Raw genomic sequence first — 18,545 nt, forward strand, 5'->3', positions numbered from 1 at the left:
AAGTTGTGGATGTTTACTAATTAATTATTTTTACATTAGTTGTGTTTTTTTATAAATGAAGTTGTTTATTTTCTTATAAATTATGTTGTGTGTGTTTTGAAATAATTTTATTTAAATTAGTCTTATTTTTTTATAAATAAACTTGTTCTATTTTTATAAAGAAAGTTGTGTATGTTTTGACCCAAAAATATACGTGTTCCACATGATTTGCAGATCATGGTTAGAACACAAGGTTTAGATCGTGCTATAGGTAGAATTATAGGCAGAGATAGATAGGATGAGCATGATGCAGTTGATGTTCCTGAGAGGCATAGGCCTACTGCATCAGCCCGTAGGCAACAGGTTCATCAGATGACTGAGGATGTTCTTCACATGACTGAGGATGTCCTTGATATGGTTGAGGATGCACCTAAGATGACTGCGGACGTACAGGGTGATGATGGTGCTGAGGGGTCACATGCTGAGGGATTCCCAGGTGGGCCACGTGACCCATCAGTGCTGACATCATTTGCGGACCATGTTGCACACGTCATTTGGAGTGGACAGGTATTTTAATTTGTTAATTATTTCTCATTGTTGATTTGTTTGTCATTAATTTTTTTTTTTATAATTGTATAATTTGTACTTCAAATCAGGAACGTCCTGAGTTGAAGTCGGTGTCGCACGGGAGGAAGGTGACATTAATTGGGAGGCCAGTGCCTGAGATTTAAGGACTGGTTGGTGTCACAGGATTAAGTCCATTGATCGGGTGTTCAGTTGTAACCGGCGATCCTGGACTTATATCCGCATTTGTGGAGAGGTGGCTGAGCGACACCAGCACCTTCCACCTTCCAGTAGGAGAGTTGACGATCACACTGGATGATGTGTCGTCACTCCTCCATTTGCCTATCAGTGGCGCGTTCCACAGCTTTCATGCTCTTTTTGTGGACGAGGCGATATTTTTGTTGACAGAGTTGCTTGAGGTGTCTGTTGAGGAGGCTAGAGCCGAGACAACACGATCACTTGGGGCATATCTACGGCTGGGATGGGTTCGAGACATCTATGAGATGAGATGTGAGGCACGACGATGAATTGTAGCAGCTTGTGCTTATCTGCTGCACCTGGTCGGTTGCACTCTTTTTGCTAACAAGAGTGCAACATATGTTCATGTGGTGCATCTAGAGGCTTTTCGTGACCTGGGTCAGAGTGGTGGTTATGCCTGGGGAGTTGCCGCGCTGGTTCATATGTATGACCAGTTAGATGAAGCTTCTAGGACCACTACACGATAGATTGCGGGGTACCTGACTTTATTACAGGTAAATTTTGTGTTTTTAAATATGTTACATTGGATTATGATTTAAACATGTTTTTATGTTATGTTAACCTCATTTTTTTTGTAGTGCTGGATCTATGAGCACTTTCCTAGTGTGCATCAGTGCGTCACAGATGATGCGTACGAGGAGACGTCCCCACGTGCTTCCCGATGGCTGACGTCGAAGGCACATATGAAGGGAATTACAGGAGCACCGTACCGGGCACGTTTGATGCTTTGACGGTCACAAATGTGTGCTGGTTGCCTTACACTGAGCATCAAGGGGTTAGGGGGTTTGAGCTGATTTCATCATTCCGGGTCAGCTGAGATGGGGTCCTATGGTGGTCACAGCTCGACCGGAGAGGGTGCTATGGCAGTTTGGTTACATTCAGAGCATCCCTCCGTCGCCTGCTAGCGCTTCATTGTCATATGATGATATAGATGACATGTGGATGCATTTCGCGGACCACATACTAGTTGTGGGTGAGCTTTGTGTCGTGTCTGGGCAGGTATTTGCGGATTACATGGAGTAGTTTTTCTGGATATCTCACCCATTCATGATACCGACCCAGGCAGGTGACCAGCGCAGGCATGCACCTGCTGCAGACCATGAGGAGTACATGGAGCCGGCCATCCCATAGGTTCCAGTGGCATTTGACCCCCCTCCACATGCAGTGGTAAGATTATTTGCGTGTTTAATGTTTGATGTATTGTTATTTATTTTAAATTTTATAATAAATGTTTTTAATGACTGTCACAGGATGATTACGACGGCTATGAGGCGATCGCAGAAAGGTTGGAGTGTGTGCTCAACCTTAGGATGGTCACTACAGGCACAGAGTTACGTGATATTATGCAAGATTGCCTCACGATCGCTAGAGGGGGTGAAAGTGTCAGGGCTCGACAGAGACGGCGCCCAGAGCATTGATTATTGTTTTTATGTTTTGTAGTTGACATAATTTTTTGTATTTGTTACACTTTTTAGTTTAATATAGTTGACTTGTTTTGCACTGTATATTATTTTATGATATTAACTGACGTATCGATTCTGATTCCGATCCTGGTCCTTAAGTGAAGTTTTGGACTGTTATGAATTTTTTTATAAAAAAAGTGAAGCTAAAATCATGATTTTCGTTCATAAGAATGACATTAAAATTATAAATTTTTAAAAAAGAGGCATAAAATAGAGAAAAATAGAAATCAGAACCTTTTTACATGTTTAAGTACCCATGTTTGGGGTTTTTTTTGGAGAGTGTGCGAATCGCGTAAGACATTAGAGGGGCGCTATTTCTCATGTTTGGACATCAAAGAACCCAAAAAAATTAATGTCGTTCCCTGGTTCCATCAAATAACACCTTAAAAAAGAGGCAGAAAATCGAAAAAAATAGAAATCAGACCCTTTTTACATGTTTAAGTACCCATGTTTGGGATTTTTTTTTTGGAGGGTGTGCGAGTCGCGTAAGACATTGGAGGGGCACTATTTCTCATGTTTGGACGTCAAAGAACCCAAAAAAATTAATGTCGTTCCCTGGTTCCATCAAATAACACCTAAAAAAAGAGGCACAAAATTAAAAAGAATAGGAACCAGACCCTTTTTACATGTTTAAGTACCCATGTTTGGGGTTTTTTTTTGGAGGGTGTGTGAGTTGCGTAAGACATTGGAGGGACACTATTTCTCATGTTTGGACATCAAAGAACCCAAAAAAATTAATTATGTTCCCTGGTTCTATCAAATAACACTTAAAAAAAGAGGCACAAAATAAAAAAAAATAGGAATCAGACCCTTTTTCATGTTTAAGTACCCATGTTTGGGGTTTTTTTTGGAGGGTGTGCGAGTCGCGTAAGACATTGGAGGGGTGCTATTTCTCATGTTTGGACGTCAAAGAACCTAAAAAAATTAATGTCGTTCCCTGGTTCCATCAAATAACACCTAAAAAAAGAGGCACAAAATCGAAAAAAATAGGAATCAGACCCTTCTAAGTATGCGTAAGGTCTGAAGGTCAAACAATTAAAATAAATTATCTTTGGACCATTGAAATAACACATTGAACTTTATTATGGGATTTAAACACGCCGTAAATAGATAAAGGTTACATGAACGAAAAGCAAAAAAATAAACATTCCATTCAGTCGTAGTCACCTTGTCTTCGAATTCCACAACATATTTCGTAAAGACAGCTAAAATTTCCATTGGTCCATATTTTTTCCAGTAGTTAGATTGTACTAACACCTTCAGCAGTTCTTCGTTGGTCTTGAGCTCATTAATTCCATATTTTATAAGCTTATCCGAATACTCAAAGCGACCTGGTTGGCGGAAAAACAATCGTCTTACCGTTTGAATTCGTGAATTCCAAGAGGGGGAATCCCTTTAGGTGCAACTTGCTTTATTAAATCCTTCAGTTCATCGATGGTACATGTTGAAGGAATTTGAAATTTCTTAGGATTTTTTCCTGTGAACGCGCATCCAACAAATTTGTTCTGGGGTGGCATGTTCCATTTCCCGTTGTAATACATGATCACATCATGAGTACGGGGCATAGTGCGTTGAAGTAAGTTTATTACTCCATCTGGTGTTCTTCCAATGGTGCATAATAACTCAATCGGACCAACACACGAAAATTGATCATTACACATTAACATTGTGTTGACATCGTCATCATTTATCAATTTCATACACTGAAAGCGAATTTGGTTACCTGTATGGGTGAATGGCTTTCGGTAGTGAATTTCATCCAAAAATTGTTTGTCGGATAGCTAAAGGGTATTGTGTATTCTGATTTTTAGGCTTGCAAAATCACAGTTGTTTGGTACTCGAATGGGCACCAGAGTCGAAGTTTGGAAGTAAACCCCAGTATCATTGTGAAAAATCGATCCATTTGAAAAAATGAAACCCAACCTTGAGTTGACAATTGTCTGACTGCTAGTTTCTCCTAAAAATGTCATACTTTGTGTATCAATTGGGAGACTATGTGAAAGCAAGATAATGTGTGATTTATTAGCCGTGTCTCATATATATACATGGTTGTCACCGACAGATTGCTTCACTTTTTTTACAAAACAATAGACACGCATGAACATGTTTCGTGTTTATGTTTCCTTCAGAATGTGCAAGTCAGTCAATGTGGTGTCGCGCTCAAACTTTAATACGCATGCATGTCATTATGTGTTGTCAATTATGACAATGATGTATCATACACGCATAATTGATTTTTGTTGGACCAATTATTTTTTTGCTTAACGAAACGAGTACTTAATAATATTAATTGGTTATTAATGGCTTACAACAAATTATATCGCATAATGAATACAATTACATAAACAATGCATGTTTAGTCTTAATTTAGGTCGACATAGTGTCCTTTGAATGACATCAAGCTTGTATATTGCTGCATTCTACTAATATATGGAGTTGTCCACTACTTTGCCTGAGAATAACAATTGCTTGACCACAACAACGCTGGATGCGGTAAGGGACAATGGTCTTTCAAATAAACCTGTTGTACATGAACAAACATTATATCATGCGGTGACCGATTCAAATGAACCAGGGAAGTCATTGCATAATTGTTATACTAACTATATTCCATGTACCTGAACAAAATGATTTCTAAACACGTGACCGACACATATCATGCGGTGCCCAGAAGAATCAGGTGGTGGTTGACTTCTAAGAGGAAAAAATGTCATGCTTTGTTGTCGGGACAATGATACAACGATTACGTTATACCGTGATGCAATCACATATCCCATCTCCGTTATATCCATCCACTTGTCCACACTAACCTGAATCAAGCAAACATACACATGTAAGTAATTTAAAGTTTGTTATTAAAAAAAAACCTAAAAACATACCTTGGAAAACCCATCAACAAGTAGGGACAACTTTAATTGTTCAAATCTCTCTGTGCCACCGAAGAGGTTCATGTACTCATGCGACCACCTGCCAAGTTCTTTAATCAATTCGTTACGCACTAACGGCCACGAATCTTCCCCCATACCTAATAAAGCGGCAATGGACCGATATCCACAGTTACCGTCCGCTTTCACATCCACAACGTCACGAATGAAACCTTGAATGAATGATGCAAATTGATCCAACATCGGGATGATCCTTGTTGGCTGAGGCGATTCATAACATGATGCACTATGTTTGACTAAAGAGTTGCTGCTTTGAATAGAATGAAAAGCATCAACATACTCTTAGTAAGACGGATCACGCTTTGTGGATCTTTGACTTCTTTTCATTGGTTTCTTCGGTGCACCTTTAGTGTTGACCTTTGACGGAGGAGGGCACATAGAGTTATGATCAGGGTATGCAATTTCTCGAAGTTTACTCTTCAGAGTTACTTTTCCAGACACATCAAGTTCCTCAAACCTTTTAGATATGGTCTCAATCTCTTCTTTGATGTTGACTTCGGCCTCACATAACCCTTGATCTGAAAAGAAAAGTCTCCTCCAAAAAATATAGACTGACTCCACTGGGATGCTGCCAGCAGTATACCTAGAAAGCTCACATGCACAAGGAAGACCGTGCGTGCTTCTCATCACACAAGCACAAGAAGAGGGATTGTTGCCGAGATAACGTAGACGGTCAACCTCAAAAGCAATCTCATTTAAAGTGTCCCTTGAAACCATCCTAAGAAGCCTCTTGTATAAGGTTTTTTAAATACATGCCCAACCACATGCGTAATGGTTTCAAAGGATGCTTTAATTTCAACGTGTTGCAGCGTGATCATGTTGTTCATGGCATCCCAAACACTACACAGGTCTCCAAGGCTATTTTGTAATACTCTTTTTAGAACCCAATGAGCTGATTCAACCCTACATTTAAAATACACAACAAACATGAAAAATATACAACAATTAAATACCATTTATTAATAATCCTTGCTAACAAATAAAATCAGTTCTTAATACCTTTTTGTTGTTGTGTTACCTAGGTGCATGACCTTATTCGTCCATGCTGTAATAAATTTTTCCTTGTGGGGGATAATCCATGTGTCGTTAACATAGTCAACGAACATCGGTCAAGGCGAACAAACAATTTGAAACTTCTGAAGTGACTCAGCGAACTAGTGTTCGGACGGACAATCAACCAAAGTATCCTAGTTATCCATTACATAGTCCCAGACATTTTTTTGACTGATTAAAGATTTGCACTTCGCCTTCACATTCTTATCGATATGAAACCTTCACAACAAATTTGTACACTCTAGGAACACAATTTTCACTACATTCATCAGTGCTAGGTCTTTGTCAGTGACAATAACAACATGGAGGCGATCGTTTCTTAAAATTAGACCTCAAAATCGTTCCAAAGCCCATACAATATTATTAACACGCTCAGCCTCCAGATATGCAAACCCAGCAGAGAATGTCATCGCCGTTGGTGTCACCCCAACAAAGTCAAGTAGTGGAAGTCTGTACCTATTTGTTTTGTAGGTACTGTCTATAAAAAACACCAGATGACATGCATTGCATAACTTTACTGCATCTGGGTGACACCAAAATAGATCACGCACCACAACTTCATCCTTCAATCTATGCCAATGAATGTATTGATCACGTTCGAGAAGCTTTATCAGATGTTGCATTTCGGTATCAGCTCCTCTTATTGAAGAACGATATGCACTTCTTGCATTGTAAATTTGCTTTATTGTGGTGTAACTGTTGGCATTGTGTTCCTTCAACGTTAGCAAGATGTTTTTTGGTTTCACCATCGACTTTGTCATATCAGCAATAATTTTCTTTTCATCCTTAGTCAATCGCCCAGCGTATGGATGTCCAACTAAGGACTTGGCCAATTCATGATTGTGAATCCCACAGATCAACTTTACTATCCAACCTTCCCCTCCATGCACTGGTTTCCCACGAAACCTGAAGGGACAACCACATTTCCTACTCCCAGTGTCTCTTCTAACGAATTCTTTATTCCTACACTTGTACATACCACTCCTTTCACACCCAATTAAGACAAATGAACTTCTTCCTCTGCTACCGGTATCTGTGTCAGACCTCATAATCACTACAACAAATCCATTTTCATGGGCAACTGTTCGAGCCCATTACAAAACATCATCTCGAGTACCAAATACCTACAACGCAACCCCAACATATTAATTTTTATACAAAACATCAATTCAATCAAATGACTCAAACTAATCAACATGATTACCTGAGACGTATTCAAAGCATTTGAACAATCAACATGTGGTTCATTCACACCACATTCTTCTTCATTATCATAATCATAATCCATATGAACTTCTTGTGACATCGTATAGTCATGCGTCCATTGATCTTCGTCCATCTTAACGACATATTAAATTATGCATCATACACAAGTACATTCAAATTATCTTATAACCACATCCAAAAATTGACTGAATATTAACTAACAAACATATTAACAACTAATACAAATACATTCAAAATTTATAACTACATTATTTACTTAAACTAAACTTAACACTATAATAAACAACTAATAAAACATTTTTCTACTACAACAAAATACAATTATTTTAACTAAATCATTTAATATTATACCAAAATCATTATACCTAATTAAACCAATTATCCACAATTTAAAATAGAGATATTATAAATTATAATATATATATATATATATATATATATATATATATATATATATCTATAAATTTTAAAACAGAATTCCAAAAAATTTTTAAAAACTAACATTCCGGAAGATGTTCTTCCGGAAAAACAACACTGAAATTCCAGAAGAAGTTGTTTCGGAAGTCTCTTCCAGAACTACTTCTTCCGAAAGTTGACAAATCAACTTCCGGAAGAAGTACTTCCGGAAGTTCATAGTTCTGCTTCCAGAACAATTTCTTCCGGAACAACTTCCTCCGGTAGTTCAAAGTTCTTCCGGAAAAAGTTTTTACCATTTTACTGTTTTTCTTCTCTAAAAATCTACACATAAAACGCAAAAAAAAAAAACTCGATAAAATGTGTACCTCCGACGAAATAGGAACAACAACGACGAACACACAAATGGGACCACCAAAACTTCAAAAGCTTTTAACGAAAAAGGATAGGAATACAAAGAACACCGGGAAGGTGAAACCAAAAAGGTGTAAAACGGAAAAGTAGCACAATAAATTTAAAGAAAATAACATATGGACAAAATCGTCATTAAATATGTATTAAATATTATAGTAAAGAAATTTTATAGTAAAGAAATTTAAAGAAATATTATAGCATGTCCCTAACTTCTACTTTTCCCTAAAAACCATGCTTAAGCACGAAATTTTATAGTAAAGAAATAATATTAAAAGAAGGAAAATACTAAGCAGTTTCCTAAAGATATTAGTTAAGAAATTAATAAGAGAAATTTTTTTATTAAAATATATAAATTATATTATTTATGATATTTTTTATGCTTTACTCTCATTTTTATATTAAAAACCTTCTGCTTTTAGGGAACTTGTTAGGAAGACCTTTAAAGTTATTATTTTAAAACATAAATAGAACAGTCATGCATACTTCCCACGCTTAGTGAACCGTGCAACCCCTATGACGAAAGAAAATATAGGAAAGAGCTTGAAGATAGAAAGTAAAAGAATGAAGTAAAAAATAAAACCTTGTAGTATTGTTCAACTAACACGTGATGACAACAAGACAGTTTTTTATAATATTATTAATATCATTACATATTAACTAGATAAATCACATGATTTATATAAGATTCATCTAGTAATTGAAAAAGAGATAAAGAAAAGAGATTATGAGTTTAAATTTTTTCAATTGACATTTATAATAAAATTAATAAATTAACATTTATCGATTAAAAATTAAATATATCACTTTTCACATGCCATAAAATCATCCAATTTTTTTTTCAATTTTAACTACATACTGTTTTTATTCCTTTTTATTTGTCTTTTAAGATTATTGTATAAAAATCAAGAAATTTAATAAATTTTCTTAATCTATAACAATTTATAAAAGGAATATCTCTTTTTATGTACACATTTCGTTTAGGAAATTACTATCTATTACCCTTCCCCTCAACTACTCATGTGTAACGGCAACAACACATGTGTAAGTTGGTTTCTAGCTTATGGAAATTACTCACTTTGTTTTAAACATAACGTGTCACTACTAATTTACAAGAGGAAGTTACTTTCACATTTTCTCTCCCAGTTTCTCAATTATATCTTTCCCTTTTTGACAGAACAATCACATGCAGATTAATTCTCTGCCTATCTTGTGGACTGCAACGTCTCTTATTTTTGGATGTTTTTATTGTTACTTCCTTTTTTTGTTGTTACTTTCAGGTTTCCCATCTAACCGCATGCAATATGCACATATGCTTCCATGCAGTTTTAGGTTATTATATTCCATCTTCGATAGTAACAAAACATATCATTGTGAGTCTCCTAGACCTAAAAATAATTGTCTTACTTAGGATCGGGCCAATAATAAATGATGTTCAAAATAAATTTTATTTTATTTTATTATTTAGCAGCGTTGTTTTATTTTATTTTATTGTTTCGCCGATCCTGATCTTAGGTAGCGTTTATTTTGCACTTAGAATGTCATTCATTAATTGCTTTTGCTTGCATAATTCAAATCTGGCGAACGACTTTTCTAGTTTGCATTTAATAGATATAATTTATTGGTCACAGAATGACAGACTGCATTATTGTCAATTTTATCACTATAGAGGGGACCACAAGCCAGATTGCAGGTGGAAATTTGTTTCAATTTATAGGTTCACTTTATTGAAAAACAGGTGTCAATTATTTATAGCTCCACTTTATAATTAGATGTACATATAAAGTAACTAAATATATATAACTATTATTTATAGGACCTATGACTTTGATTGGTTCTTTTCATATATGACTTTTCTGTACTTCTTATATAGATAGTTTAAGTTGTTGTTCAGATAGTTTATGTTAATTTAGATTTTAACTAATTATTATTATTATTATTATTTTTTCACGCCATTAAGGAATACATCTAGGGAGTCATAATTTTGATTTCCGATGCTTATGTTTTCACTTACACGAATTATATTTTTATGATATTAAGTAATTAAAAATATGTGATCAAATTATATAGACTATGTTTTAATTATCTGTTAGTTTTGAAGAAGTATTTTGTTTATATTTATTTGTTCTTATAAAATTGATCAAGAAAATGTTATTTTTTTAATTATATCGATGCTTACCGATCAAGAAATTAAAAAATAATATAAAAGAACGGTCAAAGGAATAAATAAAAAAATAGTGAAAAATACAAATAATTTTAATATAAATAAAGAAATTAATACTTATTTTTAATGTATATAATACAACATAAACAATGGACTAAAATAAGCATATTAGAAGAAACAAAAGAAAGGTCTTCGAATGCACACTACTATCTAGCCCAAAGAGAAAAAGAGGTGTTTATGTATGCACTCCATAAATGTCACAGCATATTACTTCACTTTTAATCATATAATTTATTTATTTATTTCTATCACATAACTCATCTTAGTGTATATTTTTTCGGTTTATTTTTTTCTCTATCTCTCCTTTATGTAAAAATCGTTGTATAAAAAATTAATGAAAATACAACTGCTCTAAATCTAATTGAGTAAAACAGAAAGCAACACTTTTCTCCCATAGCCACCAGCAATCTTTAATTCTTTATGCCTTATAGTGTATTTGCTTTTTATGAGCCAGAAAATTAATTTCCGTACTTGATCTTTATCTAAAAGCATATTCTTTTAGGTGCAGCTGCCATTCATCCATTCGTTGAACACATATATATTTACCCAAGTTAACCCTAGTCTTCACAAAAACAACTTCTGTGGGGGCCATGGTTGGATATGTCACTTACATTGATTTCATGAATAACATGGGTCATTGTAACTTTGAGGTGGTTCCAAAGTGGCTCTTTGACATCTTTCCTCCTCTCAAATATTTCATGTAAGTATTTAATAATAATTTCATATACATAGTTTTACATTCTATTTTATATATGTGTGGAGGGAGTATTTAGCTATAGGAGTGCATGAAAAATTAAAGAAGTTAATATATTAAACAAATAAGACTATGTTTGATTTTATATTAATATGAATTATGCTGCAAATAAAAATAATAACTGACTGCTTCTTAATGAATATGCGTTAAATTCTATTTTAACAGAAAGAAAAATACACAATAAATCATTAATCATACATAAATAATTAAATTTATTTTATCTAATTTTCATACTCTTATATTTTCAACTTAATATACTTTTATATTCAGCTAGCTCTAGCTGTTTCCTCACATGATAATATCAACTTTCTATCTGAATTCATATTTTTCGTAGGACCCACGCATGTAACCCTTGTCCACCATAAAAGCCTCAGCTTTCGATCTATTCATTTCTTTATCATGTGGTTCGGTATTGAATAAATGCAATATCTCAGTTGCATTATACTGGTATATACTGGTAAAAAAATCATAAAAGACATTTTTTTATCAGTAAATCATAAAAGACGACATTCGATATCTTTTTTCATTAATGTCCCATTAGGACAAATACGTGTTCCTTTTCTTTTTCGGTTGCTACTCTAGAGAGACTCTATCATCATATCTTTGGTTGGATCTCATAGTTATATTTGTGAAAATAAGTGAATATCCAATCAAAGGTTAATAAGTATTCGATTTTATTAGGGTTTGTCTAACTAACTCCAATTAAAAATGGGTTTAAATAACCCTATCATGTGTGGTCCAATAAAATTACGCCCATTTGTTTATATTTTTTATGCACAAAATTCTATATAATTTTATTGGATCATCTAGGATGAGATGATTTAATTGCATTTTTACTTGAGGGCAGTTAGATCACCCAATTTTTTTAAACCATATAAATCTCAAGGCTATCTAGACTAATTTAATTTTAATTTTAAAAATTTTACAATTAAAATATTTTAGGTATTATTTGTTATTAAAATAAAATATAATATAATTGAATTTTATAAAGTGTAATAAAATGACCCATATGAAAATGTTAATAATTATATTGGTATTTGACTCGAATGTATTTCTCCGTTTGAGAAGCAACTAGTAAAAAAAAAAAGTGTTTTTTTTTTAATTACGGCACAGGTTTCATTCTTTGCACCATACTCAGTTTAGAACAAACTACTTGTTTATTCCTCTTTATGACTACATCTATGGCACTACATGTCAAAATGGTACCTTTGTTTGATGTGGCCGGTAATAGCTTGGTCCATGATTCTCACATGGGTTTATGGTCGTACATTTATTTTGGAGGGGAATCGTTTTGACAAACTCAAGTTGCAAACTTGGGCAATACCTAAGTACATTCCCCAAGTAATTTATCTATATTCCCATTCTCTATACATTTATTAAGAAAAACAAGATTATACCGGTGTAGGATGGTGTAGGATTTTTTTTTAGGTTTATTCAATTACAATCTAATATTTATAGTTAGCTTATTGACTTTTACGATAATTACTTTAAAAGTTATATTAATAATAAATTGTGATTAAACGACAATGAAAAAGTGTTTTATATTATCAGATCATTAAACTCATTTATTTATTTGCTTTATTGATTCCTTGAACATTATTGAGAACTATTTACTATTGACAATTATTTATCTGCTCTAGGATGGCTCCCATCCCCACTACCACCACTATTAGAAAATAAATTTTTTACATCGGTTATTAAGGACTTTTAACATCCATTATTAACCGAAGTTGAAACAATCGACGTTAATTTATCAATGTTAACATTGGTTGTTTAAAAACTGATATTGTAGCAAAAAATAATATCGGTTTTTAGAAAACAACATTGGCTTTTAAAAAAACTGATGTTGTTACAACAACATCAATTTTTTTAAAATCGATGTTGTTTTATGGTTTATTTTTAAATATCATATTTGTTTTTTTAAATACCAACCTGTAATTAATTTACATCACAACTTATCATTGAAAGTTGTAAAAACACACATAAAATTAGCCATGCACCAAAAGTTAAAACAAAATATATCAATATATCATGCACCAAGAGCAGTTATAAACAGTTCTAAACAAAATAACTTAAAAACAAAAATTTACAAATTGATAACATATTATAGTAGTAATGTACTTTAATTACAAACAAAACCAAAATAAAATAAAGTTAGAAGTTGCATCTGGTTCCAGGAAACAAATTCTATGATTGTGCAAAACTCCTCTCTCCATTTCAAATTTTTGCAGTCTTCCTATTATGATTATAAACTATTTTACACTCCGTAGTCCCTTTCAAGTTCAGATGGGTGAATCTTGCAGCTTTCATAAATGAGTACATGGTACTCAACACATCCTGAAATTAACATGAAATTATTATTAGATAAGTAAATGATTTCAAAATTTGAAATACAAAAGAGTGCTTAATTACTCACCAAACTGCTGCAAGTCACTTTGTACTTAGCCAAAAGGACTTTAAAAGTGACTGAGTTAGGAACTTGGTGGTACAAGAAGTGCCATTTAGGGTAAGTTTTTGGTTCAGAGTTGCTTTTGAAGATGGTAAGGAGGAAAACACTCTGTCCATAGTGGGTCAAGGTGACCTGATGATTTCCAGTGAGCCCATAGAACTTTCTAAGTTTTGTCCATCCAGTAAGTAGAGCTAGGCTTACCAGATCTTGGTTATATGAGAAAGAGTGCATGTTGCCACTAGAGTCTAGTAGATGTCACGTAGGCTCTAGTTCATCCTTCCATCTTACAACAAATGACCTACTCACTTCACGTAAGGTTACATCTAACAAGCAAAGTAATATAAGAAAAAGTGTTATATCAACTCATGCTTATTTTAGAATAGTCTTGAAATAATTTCTAACCTGATAAAAAACATGAACAATGTTAAACATTTTCTTTGATTCTTTGTTAATCTTCATCATTGTGAGGGTCATTTCCATCCAGTTTTGTTGATGTTCATCCATTGTTTCTAAACTCCATTTATAATATAAACATGACATTAATATGCATGATACATTTGACATAACTGTATGATACTAATAAATTAAATCTTTATAACCAACAATATGATACCAATGATATTCCTATTTTGAAAACCAACAATGATATTCCTATTTTAGGGGCCTAAGGTTGTGGCAGAATTCTCACACCAGCACAAAGTCCCATTAACAAGCACATACAAACAGAAACAAGCATTACCAACATCATCAAAACCAAGAACCAGCCCTAGCTTCTCACTTACCATCACCATCAAAACCAAACACAGAAACAAGCATTACCAACACCATCAAAACCAAGAATGAGCATGACAATAAACAAGCATCTACAAGAATTACCAACGTCATCAAAACCAAACAAGCATTACCAACTACCAAAGCCCTAGCTTCTCGTGAATGAATTAGTTCGTTAACATCGGTTTTATAAAAAAATGATGTTAACCAACTTGCTTTATTTACAAATATGCCATCGTATTTTTCTTAACATCGGTTCTCTAAAACATCGATGTTAACGTAAACAATGTTATATTCATTCTTTCTACTAATGCACATGGCATGGCCTTGGGGAGGCTTACTAATTCTGTTATGGGTTTGGTGGCCTTACAAGCCTGGGAATTGCTCATGCAAGGGAAAATGATCATTCAAACTTACTAATACTTTTGACTAATCATCATAGGAAAAATTTATCGAGATGCTTTGATTAATAAAATTAAATTTTGAGATCAATATTTAGATGAGTGTGCTAATGAGGCTTGGGAAACATGATTTTTTGTTAGATGAATACAATGTCACATTTTTTTCTTCAAGAAATACTGTCACATATACCGTGCATCATAATATTTTGGATTGTTTTCATGTATTGAATGTGGTATGCATTTTGAGAAGTAATTAAACTACACTTTATAAAGTTAAATTGCATGCAATCATTTATTTATTATCTACCAATGCATAAAATAAAATTCATATATAACTATCGGAGTTTTGCTGCAGTACTTCATGCAATCACAAAAAGTGGCTATCAACACAATGATAGAGGAAGCAATACTCGATGTTGACAGAAAAGGCATAAAAGTTTTGAGGTTAGGCCTAAGGAATCAAGGAGAGGACCTTAACATCAATGGAGGACTATATGTTAGTAGGCATCCAAAGCTAAAAGTTAGGGTTGTAGATGGAAGCAGCCTTGTAGTTGCTGTTGTTCTTAATAGCTTTCCCAAGGGAACAACTCAACTTTTACTTAGGGGCAAACTCCCCAAGATTGCTTATGGTCTTGCCTACACATTGTTTGAATAAGGTGTTCATGTCAGCATCTTTAATTTATATAGGCGAGGGATTGCGAGTGAGTAGGGTGACTTTGTGATTCTATAGCTAAGTAGCTACGGATATGTGAGATTAGGTTTTTCTTTGCCAATTTGTCATTAATTAGTGAAGGATTCTAGTTGGAAATATTTTCTTGCTAATTTCTGTCGCTAATTAGCAAATTTCTTGTAATGATATAATTTAAATTGTGGTCTCTTAATTACATTTCAGGTTGCTACAATGTATGAGGATGATTATGTAAGGCTCAAAAAGTCATTCAATAGCTCTGAAACCAATTTGGCCTTTACCAAAATCAACACAAAGACGATGATATACATAACAAAATTCACTCTATTTGCTTCACTTTAAGCTAAGAGTGTGTTTGGATGAGGGAATTTTAAATTATGAGAAATTTTAAATTCTAAGAATTTTAAATACTTCAATTGAAATTCTTTTATTTCCAAAATTTTGTGCGTGAATAAAAAAAAATTGTGAGGATGAAACAAAATGAATGCAAAGAGAAGAGAAAATATGGTTGGTGTGCTTCCAAAGAGAAGAATATTGATGCGGCATGGGGAGTCACAGGGGAATCATGATACGACGATGTACACCACCATACCCGACCACAACATTCAGTCAACGGCACAAGGCATGACCCAAGCCCTTCGTGCCGAAAAACACCTTCGCCGCGTGATAAGCAGTTACGGATGCTCTCCTGACTGACGGGTGCAGTTCTACGTGTCCCCCTATGCCCGCACCCGATCGACGCTCTGCAAGCTCAGACATTGTTTCTTGAAGAAGAGAATCATCGGCGTGAGGGAAGAGTCACGAGTTCGAGAACATGATTTCGAGAACTATCAGGTGGAAGAGAGGATGAAGGTTATGAATGAAATACATGAACATTTTGGAACGTTCTTCTATCAAGAAGAGAATTTTAATTTCTCACATTTTCGAAGGAAATTAAAATTCCACATTTTTAGTTGTTTAAAATCCAAAAAATTTAAATTCTTCATAAAAAAACATCCAAACAATGAATTTTAGATTGAAGAAATTTAAATTCTCCGATAAATTACTTTCCTTAGTTAAAATTCTTTATCCAAACTCACTCTAAAAGTAAAGAAAGCAGGAAATAAGAAAGAAAATAAAGAGAATTTTTTTCCTTCTGGCATTGTATGAATAGAGAGATCAAAAGAGAGAGAAAGGCCGAGTGAAGAAAGTAAAATTATGTTACATTCTATTTAAACAAATTTAATTTAAAAAATATTAATTAACAAGAACACATTTGTAATTTTATTGATTTTCTATTATCTCTCCATGCATTCTCAGCTATGAAGTGGTGAAAATAATGAATAAGGGTCCACAAATTTTTGGTTTTTTCCCCTTGTTTTGTGCATTTTAAATCAAAGAAAAAATCTTAAGTAATATTTGATATATAAAATATTTTAATACTTTTTAGAAGATGATATTAAAATAATATTTTCTTTCCTTTGGTAGAGTTGAAATTAAAAATATTTCTTAGACATAATTTCTTTGTTTGGAGTGTTATCTTATATAAAAGTTAAAAAAACATTTCCATCTACACAATCATAAATAAAACTTCCACATGAAAATTGATGTAAAGTACTTAAATTAATTACACCCTCGTTTATTATAAATTTCATAAACCTTGTTTTTAATCTCCTTATTTGTCTTCTTTTGTTGCTTTATTTGGGTATGAAAATACACTATGAGGGATTGTTGGCAATGCCCTTAAAATTAGGGACAAAAATTTCATGATGACTTTTATGTAAAAAATTGGCTTATAAAAAAATATTATGTAAAAAAATATTAATTATTTGTGTCCTCGATCAATAAGGTTTTCTTTCATCTTTCATTTTATTTTTGCTTTTGAATAGACTTGGTTAGTAGGAGATGGATTGACAGAAAAGGAACGACTGAAGGCACCCAAAGGAACATTATTTATTCCATACACATAATTTCCACCAAGAAAATATCGCAAGGACTGCTTCTACCATTGCACCTCTACAATGTTAGCTCCTTGTAGTGTTGAAAATATCTATTCTTGTGAGGTTTGTTCATATCACCCTTGTCAATTTATGTTGGGAAGATTGAATTAATTTGGTTAGCATCCCAAATTATATAATTTCATGTATATCATACATGTATTGCATGCAGGATTGGTTGCCAAGGAAGATATATAATGAGTGCATGGTGCATAGCTGAGATAGTGCATTCTCTAAAAGGGTGGATTGAACATTAGTGTGGCCACACAATGCATAACATAGACAAAGTTTGACATTCAACTCTTCAACATGGATTCCAACCTCCTCCGGTGCCAATCAAAGAGTTAACACATTATTAATGAATAACACTAATTATAAGTATATTTTTTAGTTAAATTATATAGGAATTTGTAATTTTTCTATCCTAATTCTTCTTTTTTGAGCAAATAATTGTTAAATTAACATCCTTTAAGTTTTTGTGAAGAAAATATTAAAAGTCATGAATTTATGATGCTTAGTGAGTAAAATAAAATAAAAAAAGGATAATTCAGGAAAGCAGGAATAATTACGAAAAACATGCTAATTTAGGAAAGTAAAAATGGGCTTAGCGCGAAAAGCGCGCTTAGCTAAGCTAATATGCACCTATAAAAGAAGAAGAGAGAAGAATGAAAAAACACACAAAAGTTCGAAGAGAATACAATTCCTTATAAAATGCAAAAGGTAGAAGAAGGAGAAGCAAACATTGAGAGACATTCCTTCCCTTTTTTCCCTTTCTTATCTTTTTCTCCTTTACTAAATATTCTCTTCTTGCAATTGTAAAGCCTCCATGATAATGAGAGGCTAAATCTCCTTGTTAGGAACTTGACAGTCAACTACTCTTAATGTAATTTCTCTTCCTATCTATTTAATAATATTATTTTTGTATTATCCTTTCTTGTGCTTAATATTATTGTTTGTGGCTTGATCAC

At 33.4% G+C, this 18,545-nt stretch overlaps 1 protein-coding gene and 1 pseudogene across 1 annotated transcript; both read left to right on the forward strand.

Moving 5' to 3' along the window:
• The first annotated feature begins 351 nt into the window (after window positions 1-351).
• On the forward strand, window positions 352-2,219 carry LOC114405124. The gene is made up of 7 exons (XM_028367783.1): window positions 352-546; window positions 636-639; window positions 730-1,028; window positions 1,131-1,217; window positions 1,380-1,514; window positions 1,615-1,800; window positions 2,052-2,219. The coding sequence occupies exons 1-7, from the start codon at window positions 352-354 to the stop codon at window positions 2,217-2,219; spliced, it is 1,074 nt and encodes a 357-aa protein (XP_028223584.1).
• An 8,861-nt stretch (window positions 2,220-11,080) lies between these two features.
• On the forward strand, window positions 11,081-17,936 carry LOC114405125 (annotated as a pseudogene).
• The last annotated feature ends 609 nt before the right edge of the window (window positions 17,937-18,545 follow it).

The sequence above is a fragment of the Glycine soja genome, chromosome 3 (genome assembly GCF_004193775.1).
Source record: "Glycine soja cultivar W05 chromosome 3, ASM419377v2, whole genome shotgun sequence".
NCBI classification, from domain to species: domain Eukaryota; kingdom Viridiplantae; phylum Streptophyta; class Magnoliopsida; order Fabales; family Fabaceae; genus Glycine; species Glycine soja.